Below are 10,246 nucleotides of genomic sequence, written 5' to 3'. Positions count from 1 at the left end.
CCTTATCACTCAGAGTCAAAGCCCCTAATGGGGAATGTATTTCTCAGCATGTATTTCTTTTACCACACTGAAGATGATACCAAAATTTCTATTTTGCAAGATAATAAGCACTTCCACTTCCCTTCTTGCTTTCTGAACAAAAATAAAGGTCAACACGAACAATGTTTGGCTTGCTAAGGGATGAAATGGTCTACACCTGCAGGTTTAGCTGATACTCAAAGCAGGAGCTGAGGGAGGACATATGGGCTGGATCCCAGGGGTGCAGGATCAAGGCATGGAGCAGCAGAAATAACAGGTTTAGGCGGTGCAGGTTTATATCGTGCAGTTCCCCACTGACTCACTCTGCTTGAGGACTCTGTGCTGGTCTTAATACGTGTGTGCAGTGTGACCTCAAGAACTCTGCACTGAGTATTCCTTCTGTATACAAATCCGTGCCCCAGTCTTTCCACATGCTTTCTCCCTTATCTCCTTTAGATCTCTGCACTAAAATTTAGCCATCTTAATGGGGCTCTTCCTGATCCCCATCTGCTGTAGTTTGGATCTGGTTTGGGTCATCCCAAAGTCCTTGTGTTTTAAATTGGTGCTCAGCTGGTGCTCATTGGAGGAGGCAGAACTTTGAAGCAGTGGGCCCTGCAGAAAGTCTGTGTCATGGAGAAGTGCATCCTAGCCAGGAGATGAAGTTTGACCACAGTGCTACCACAGTACACATTCCCTTGCCACAGGCCCGAAAATAGTGGTCTAACCAGTCATGGAAAGAAACCTCCAAAACTGTCAGCCAAAATGAACCTTTCCTCTTTTTAAGTGGACCACCTCAGGTATTCAGTTACAGTACCTAATGTAAAGCTGTCTAACATGCTATCTGAAAGTCTGACCCATTTTTACTGCACATTCCCTGAGCCACTTTTATTTCTTTTACAAAGCACTTATCTTCTAATTTTGTTTATTTTTTCTACTTAAAATCTCTAGGAAGAGAAACTTTTTTCAGTTTTAATCAGTGCTTTATCTTTATTTGGCACTAAAAATTCATTTATTGAATGAGTATTTTCTTAAGTATATAAATACTGAAAATATAGGAAGGAATGTCAATATAAATTGATTGTGTGAATAATTCTTCAGGTTTGTTTTACCAAGAGGTATGCAAAAGCAGTAAAATCAAAAGTCAGTTATACCAATTAATTAGCACTATCAAATATAAACATTTTACTTGTTTTTTTTTTTTTTCCTTAAAGAATCATGGTATGGGAAGTAAATGAAGTCAGACTTGTTTCCTAACTTAAAATAATTTACAAATTGTGTAATTATGCTAAATGTAGCATGGATATCATTTGAGAACATAGGCAAAATAAACTCTTAACTAGAACAATCACTTCTCTTTAATCATACTCTATTCTGTACTTAGTGCATGAAAGATGTCTTTCTTTGCCTAGGTCAAAGAAAATGTTCCACAGAAGTATCTCAACATAATAGTGTGTTATCCTGTAAGAAAAAAAGAAGCTCATTCGTAATTCTAAACCAAATAAATTTCATGAGTGGGTTTCATTTATGACCTCTACAAATATGACTGATCATTTGAAAAGCTTTTTATAATTGGCTGTGATCATTTGCTGAATTAAGTCACGACTGTTTAAAGAATTATTGAATATTGTGATACAGCTAACTTGAAAAACAATCTTAAATTATAATTAATAAGCCAGAATTTAGTTCCAGACTGGCTGCGTTCTAATATAGATTTCTCCATTAATGTCTTTAATAATTAATAACCTCCTAATCTTCAGACAGTAACCCCAACCTCAGAGTTATAAGAATTCAGTGAGATGACACATGCAAATAATTCAGAACACTAGTTGGCACTTTGGGTTTGCATTCAAGAATTCAAAAAATTCAGAATTAAAAATAGTTAGAAAATAATTGTATTGTACCAAATCTGTACAGACTGTTTTTCTTACTTATATCCCCTAAACAATGCAGTCTGAAAACTGTTTACATAGCATTTATATTAGATATTAAAAGTAATCTAGACATGATTTTAAATATATTAAAGAATGTAGATAGTATATATGTAAATTACACATAACTTTATATGAGACTTCAGAATATTGGTATTTGGGAGGGGAGGATTCCTTGAACCCATCTACCAGAAATACCAAAGACAACTGTGTTCACTAACTCGTCCCTGAGGATCATCAGTTCCACAGGATTACACACCCACACTTGATGTCTGCTCCTTTGACTTTGTAAGTGCTGCTGGCAATCAGTGGAACTTTCAATTCATATTATCCCATGCTGCAAATTGACCTGCTAATTAATTTTCAGTAGCTTTTTTGTTGAAATAAGAAAAGAGGGGTGGGAGGGGAGAGGGGGAGGGAAAAATAACAGAATGAATCAAACAATATTACCCTATGTAAAGTTATGATTACACAAATGGTATATCTTTATTCCATGTACAAACAGAGAAACAACACATATCCCATTTGTTTACAATTTAAAAAACCCACATGCATAGAAATACACAAATTATAAAAATTATATAAGTATAGCTTTATGAATTTTTGTGAGATGAATACAACCATGAAATCACCACCAAAAACAAAGACATGGACCTTTCAGCAACTCAGCAGTTCCTTCATGACAACCCTGGTCACATATTACTGAAATAGCTGGTCTCCTGCCTTTTCCACAGAGATTAATTGTGCTGTTCTACAGCTTTTAGATTCATGTACTGTTCTTCTTTTGTCTGGATTCTTTCATTCAACTGTAAGTTCATAGAATTAATTGGTGTTATTCATTTGGCTTTTCCTCATGCCTGAGTATCACTCTGGTGTACTAATCGTTCACAATGTTCTACCCATTTTCCTGTCAAAGGACTATAGTTCCCATTTTGGACAGCACATTTTTATTACCTTTTGTTATATATAAAGACCCATTTCTCAGTTGTATACTTAGGAGTAGAATTTCTGGGTCGCTGGTCACATATGCTAGGTGAAACAGTTTTCCAAAGCCACCATCACAGCCTACTACACCAACAGGGTGTGAGAATTCCAGTTGCTCCTGGTCCTGAGGACATTAGGGGTTGTAAGCATTTTTATTTAGCTATCCTGGTGGGTATGAAGGGTACCTGAATGTGTGGAGACAAAAGAAATAGAACACCTCTTCATCTGTGTATTGGCAGTGTCCTATTGTGAGATGACTACTCAAGTCTTTCACCTGTTTTATTAAGTTGGTAGCCTGTTTTTTCTTTATTGGGAAGAATTATTACACAATAATATACACCGTCATTTCTGAAGTCTGGTTTGCAGTGACCTTCTCCCATCCAGTGGCATGCTTTTTTACTCTTAGTGTTATTTTATAATTGGTTTTGAAGAGTGTGCACATGTAGAATGGTGTGCATCTAAGAACAGAGCTCAGTGAAACATCACCAGCCTGGACATGCTTGAATAAACTGTCCAAGAAACAGAATATTGACAGGAAGCTCACCACACTGTTTGTTACCTTCTGATACACAAAGGATTTTAATTTCAGTGTGCTCTGCTGAATCAGTCTTTTCCTTTAAATTTGTGTTTTTCTTTGTAAGCTTGACAAATATTTGCCTATCTAAGTTCATGAAGATATGGCCATGCATTTTCTTCTAAAATCTTTATTGTTTCACTGTGGGAAGTTTTAAGTTCATAATTCTTCTCGGATCATTTATTGGACAACCCTCAATTGTCAATGGGTCATTCATTTTATTTTTTTACATGTGATGTTGAGTATCAAACCCAGGGTCTCACAGATGCCAGGCAAGTGTGTTCCCACTAACCACAACTACAGCCCTACAGGAGGTAACCTTCATTGGGCTTTAAACATACTGCTTTTTCCTCAGTTTGCTTTATTAAAGGAGATTACTTGCAACTCCTGATTGGCTTCTCCCTATTGCCAGCTCCACTGGCTGGTTGTTTTTAGGGATCATTATGAAATAAACTGGGTTCCTTGGAAACAAGCACTGTGATACTACTGCAGATGGCCATGTAACCAAGATGGAAAAAGCATGTCACTGGATGGGAGAAGGTCACTGATTGACAGGGGCAGGGGAGCTTCTTGTATAGCATATGCATGCTGGACACAGGGATGCACAGCCTATGCAGGAAGAGTAGGCTGGTGCCTGATTTCATGATGTTATGCAGTGTGGCACAGAATTTGAAACTCATGAATTGTTTATTCTGGACTCTTTTGTTTAATATTTTTGGATCCTCTTTGACTATGGGTCATGAGCTGTGGGAAAATAGTATCTAATGGAAGAAGTCAACTGTATATACCACAAGGTATATAAAAACATTATTTTAGATCAACCTAGCACTGTTTACTGAAGAAACAGTGCTCTCCTCGGTGACATCTTTGCCATCCATTAACTATACGTATGTAGGTCTATTTCAAGACTGAATAGATGGAAGAGTTACTCTGCTCCATCTACTTAATTATGCTGGCACTAATGACAAACTATATTGAATAATATAATTTTATGATAAGCTTTTACTTCCAAGACTGGCAGTCTTCCAACTTTGTTTTTGTTCTTCAAAATTGTCTTTACTGTTCTTATTTCTGTTAATTTCCACAGAAATTATAGAATTAACTTGTTCATTTCTTTTTTTAAAAGTGTTCTTGGGGTTGGATATGGATTACATTGAATCTGACATAAATTGGGGGAGAACTGAAATCATGCTATACTGAAAAATTTATTCTATGGATATTTTATATCTTCATTATTTAGATCTTTAACTTTCTCAGTATTTTCTTTGTTTTGTATGGGTTTTACATTTCTTTTGTAAGACTTGTCCCAAGGATTTCCTATGTTCATGCTATTGAAATGGTTTTTATTTTTTGTTGTTATTTTCTAATTGTTACTGTTTTAGAACAATTGATTTTTTAATAGTAACCTCATTAGATTTCCCTCAAACACAATTGTGTCTCTGCAAATAATTTCATTTTATCTTTTCAGTCATTATACCTTTATTCTTTAAATTTTTCTATGAGTCTTATTAATGCAAATTCATACTTGGCCCCTTTTAATTAGTATGTGATATTCTGCTTAATTTGAAGAAATCAGTGGAAATGCTTGCTATGAATTTTCCATGAAAATATTGGAACATATAAATGGTTTCCTTAGACTCAGGGTCTCATAATCTACATTTATTTTTCTGTATAATCATTGTTGAGGACTCAGACTATATCTGTGGGTATACTTATTCTTTTTTTTGTGCTTGTGTACTTTATTTTAAATTTTTATTTATTTATACCTATTCTTTTAAAATTGGTTTCTTATCTTGTGACAACTTGCATTGGGAATTTATTGCTGAAAGACTGTGCTTGTTTGACAGAATTTGGGAATCTGCAGTTTTTTTTTTCCTGAAATCTGAAAGTTCAATGAATTTATCCCAAACGTGATTCCAGAACTGAATCTGGATCTGTAAATTCAGATCCTTTAAAGGTATTTTAATAATCTGAAAACCTGAGATATATATTTGTACACTGATAAGTTTCCCTGTTGAGGGGTGGGCAGTGTCTGGAGGTTTAAAGTAACGGTTTGATTGAATAGAATAATAAATGCCAATGTGATTGTATTTTTTTCACTTTATTTCTCAACTACTAGAAAAGTAAAGAAAACAGAGATCATGTTTCTCCTTAAAGTTTCAGAGCTCTGCAGGCTGGAGAATACAACACAGTGGAGATCATTTCTGGCAACCTGGAGACAATGTGTTGGTGTTTTGTGACATTTCTCTCAGTAACATGTAAACCACAACTTTCCCTCATGGCAGTATAACAGTGAAGTGCCATAATAAAGCCCAAATACTGTGCCCTCAGAAAAGGGACCATTTTCCATACACACACACATGGTCGTATTTATTATGAAGCCTTTCCTTTAATCTCCAAATGCTGCCTGGGCTGTGAGTACTTAGCAATGGAGACATGCAGAGAACATGAGATTTAATGCAGATGCTATGTGCAAATCTAACTGATTTATGTAATATAAATAATGTGTAGAAGAGTGTCATACACTTAGGGACACTTATTCATGTATACCCTGCTGTGTGGCAGGATTTGACTTGGTGAAACTGCAGACTGACAGCAGGAGGCAGTGTTGAGGAGTCCAGGGAGCTCTGGACTGGGAATCAGATGGCTCGATCTTTACCTTTGCTTTGTCACTATTAGCACAGATATTATCTCCTTTATCCTAAAACGTGATATAGAAAGTATCATCTGTATTCACTGAATGAGAAATCTGATGTTCCAATAAATTTGTTGTATATGACTCAGCTAGTATTACTGAATATAATCCTTGTACCCTTGGTATCAAATTCAGTGATTTATTTTAAGCCACACCTGTACTTTTAATAAACCTTACATATCCCTCCATCCTATACTTGCACAGTTACTATGACATAAACATTGAGCTCCATTTTTATTACCATTAAAAGCATTTTGCTAGGCATGAAGTACACATGATTGACTTAGGCAAGAGAATAGCAAACTTGAGGCCAGTCTCAGCAACTTATTGAAACCGTTTCTCAAAATGAAAAGTGAAAATGACCAGGGATATAAAGCACCTATGGGTTCAATTCCCAGTATCCCTATCCCCCAAAATAGCCTAATCAGGATCAGCTACTGTTTCTGTTCATTTAGGGAATTGTTGCTTTTTTGTTGTTTTTATTGTTCATTTTATATTTTATTGATGCACTATAATCCTACATAATAGTCAGAATTTTTGTTACATTTCTTTTTTTCTTTTTCTTTTTTTTTTTTGGTACTGGGGATTGAGCCCAAGACACTTTACTCCTGAGCTACATCCCCAGTCTTTTTTTTATGTGAGACAGTGCTGAGCCTGGCCTTGAACTTGGTAATACTCCTCCCTCTGCTTCCCAAATTGCAGGGATTACAGGTGTGCACTACACCCATCTAAGGGGATTCTTCATTAGGTTTTGCAGTAAGTTTTTTTCATTGTGGCAACTCAATAAAATCTTCAGATTATGTAATTATTCTGTATACCCACACCTAAATCATTGAAATGAGCATCTTCCTTCTAATTAGAGAGTCACGATTTTATTCAGGTTCTAATTCAGTAAATTCACAAATGCCTACAGAATTTACCCAAATCTGTTGTCCTGCTTTGGCATCATGAAAGAGGCAACATCAGTTTGGGTACCTGTAAACTTGATTTCAGATATTACCTCCCCATCAATTACTAAGTTATCTGATGATAGGTATAATACATATCCTTAAAGGTAATATTAGATGATAATATCCACATGTTGTCGATATTATTATTCTGGAAGGATCAGGTCATCCAATAAGCAAAGAGGAATTTTTTTTCCTGACTGATCACTAGCCTATCTCATGGATGACTGCCTCCTGATGCCAACAGATCTTCTTAGCCCCTTCTCACCAGTTCGCTCCCTTCTCCTCTTCCTTCTCCTCTTCCTCCTCCCTTTTGTCTTAAACTTTATTGTGGTAACACATTTACTATCACACTTACTTCTGAACTCCTTTTATGTGTGTAAAACACATTCTTGTTACCCTCCATGTGGTGTCACACAGCAGTTCTATGGAGTTCATTCACCTTAAAATGTTTTGCCTGTTGGTCCTCCTCCTTCCCCTCCCCTCAGACTCTAGCAGCTACTGTTTCATTCTTTGATTCTGTGAATTTGATTCTTTTGTATTCCTCATATAAGTGGAATTATGGATGTTTTTCCTCTGTGTCTGACTTATTTCACTTAACATAATAAAATTAGTATATGTCAACAAATGTTCACAAGCCTAAAAATATTTCTTCTGGATAATTCACCTTACCTCATCTATGCCCCTTCCCCTTACGAAGTGATTCTCCATTGACCAGGAAAGCAGTGTGGGTAGTTCTGTGTGTCTGTCCCATGCTCCTTACACCACAGGTGTGTGGTGGACACTGTGTTTTCCCTGACAGATCAGCAGACTCCGCCCACATCCATCTCTACTTGCTACCCTGTATTCTTACAAAGGAATTTTTGGCTTTCATGGTGATCTGGTTGTATTCTCCATCCTCTGAAGCCCTTAAATTTGGGCACTTCTGGTAACTGGAAATTTGAATTTTAGATATTTTTGAAAGCACTTAGTTATTTGGGGAGCTCACTCATCTTCTCCTATCAGCATAATTTCTAATTCTCTAGTTTTTCATCTTATTTGAAAGATTTCTGACTCTTGAATTATCTTTTCTTCCAGAATCATTTTCTTTTCTTTTTACTAGAAGGAATGGCATTTCCCTTCCCTTGGGTGTTCTTGCATCTGGTCTTCTAAATATAAGAACTCATTAGAAATCAGACACAATCTGTTTTCATGAGCAGGCCATCATATTTACACGGATGTTTATTCAAGAACACTTGAAGGTCTCTGACTGTTGAGCAGTATTACTAAGGATTTAATCATCTTTTAGAGGTGGGAGTTAGTAACATTTCCTCAGGATTTTTCCATCTAAAACCTCTGCATTTTTCTTTGGAAATCATTGAATAAATATCTCTCATAGACTTGCTGTTGGTTAAACTCTGGTCTTCATGGATCTTGCCAAGAAACTATTTGTCTTAACTTCATACAGAGAGTGATCTGCATTAATTTTGAATGAGGTAGCTATATGTAGGAAACTTGTGTTGAAAGGGCCATACTCAGGGGCACTTCCAGTTAAAACCATGTGAGAACAGAAATAAGGATAAATTGTAGTCCATTGTTGTGAAATCCAGTTGTATTTCTCCTCTTTTTATTTGTTTGTTCTGTGTGCTAAATTAGTGAGAATCTAATGGAAGAATGCTATGTGGCATCTTTTCAGCTTTGTGTGTGTGTATGTGAGAGACAGAAAGAGTGAGGGGGTGAGAGAGAGAGAAAGTGGCGGGAGAGAGAGAGACAGACAGATACTGGAAATGGGTCATTTGGTTGTTTGTAGCTGGTCCCCTCACTCAGACACCTCTTCATTCCCTCGTTCAAGTCCTATCCAAAGACCTGTGTCATCTCCAGTTCAGGGCACAGCTATGGCAAAGATAAGCAGATTCTGTGGCAAATAACTATTTGAAAAACCTTGTGATTTATTCGTACTGGCTGCATATTTTGTATCTGGTAGTAATTTTTTCATATCAGGTGTTTCTTAGGATTAGAAGACCAAAGCAAATCTTTTTTCATCCCTCTCCAGGTATTCAGTGAAGTGCCAAGCAAAGCACAGATTAGCATATGCTTACTCAGGATGAAGGGTGTTTTTTTTTCTTTTCTTTTTTTTTTCAAAAATATCTTGTGCCAGACAGTGAAATAGAATACACACAGTTCAGTGGATCCCACAGACAAACTGTTCATGTTAGTGCCAATTGCTAACCCTAAACCTTTGGTCCCAGGTTTCCAAAGACTTTGACTAAAGCCAGATTCCAAATACCAGAGAATGCTATTTTACCATGTTCTTAATTTGCCCAGTCACTACAGCACTGCCTATGATTGTGCCATGGCAAGAAAGAAGCTGGCTGAAGAGCAGGCTCTGGGTGTCCCGGTTAAGAAAAGGAAGTCCCTGCTCATGATGCTGCAGCACCACAGCCCAGACGTGGACTGCAGGGGGTTCGGGGACGGCAAGACCCAGGACGGCAGCCTCTCAGTGACATGTGGTCATGCTGATGCAGGTAGCGGGGACAGTGGCCTGAGGGCATCTGCTCCTTGGCATCAAGAAGCAGTCTTGATGTATGTAGAGATTGGGGTGGGTATGGCTGTAGAGTTGTCTTTGGCATTTAGAAGAAAAACCATGCAATGATTTCATTCAGCATTCACCTCCTGAGGATGCATACTTTTAATTAGTACCTACAGGGTCTTCAGATAAGCATCATGGTCCCTTCCCTGAGTCCCTACAGGGGAACTGTATGGGCCATGACTCTTTCTGAAGAAAATAAAAACCTTAAAGATGAAGAGTGTCTTTTGTATGCAATATGATGAGTGTCTAATTGCTGAAGGACGCCTTCAGAGTATAGGTCTTATTTAAGCCTTAAAATACCTTTATAATGATCAAGTTATCTATAATGTTCATTATAGCTAAACATTTATTTTTACTTGTTTATGAACATATATTGTCATTGTTAGTATTATTTAGCCCCCCAAAATATAATTAGTAATTTATCCCCCAAAAATGTAATTGGTAATTGGTAATAACACCATAAACCAAGGCAAACGGTTTGTGACTTTAATATTGCCCATATCTTTTTAATAACTATGCATAGTATTGGAC

At 36.8% G+C, this 10,246-nt stretch overlaps 1 protein-coding gene across 1 annotated transcript in view; it reads left to right on the top strand.

The window, feature by feature from the left end:
• The first annotated feature begins 9,478 nt into the window (after nt 1-9,478).
• Nucleotides 9,479-10,246, top strand: part of LOC124973010 (suppression of tumorigenicity 18 protein-like) — a 56,767-nt gene continuing 55,999 nt past the window's right edge. The window contains 1 exon segment of the mRNA XM_047537217.1: nt 9,479-9,650. Coding sequence (XP_047393173.1) covers nt 9,479-9,650 — 172 coding nt within the window.

The sequence above is a fragment of the Sciurus carolinensis genome, chromosome Y (genome assembly GCF_902686445.1).
Source record: "Sciurus carolinensis chromosome Y, mSciCar1.2, whole genome shotgun sequence".
Taxonomy (NCBI): Eukaryota; Metazoa; Chordata; class Mammalia; order Rodentia; family Sciuridae; genus Sciurus; species Sciurus carolinensis.
Note: the sequence above shows the minus strand (reverse complement) of the source record. Positions and strands in the feature narration are given on the sequence as shown.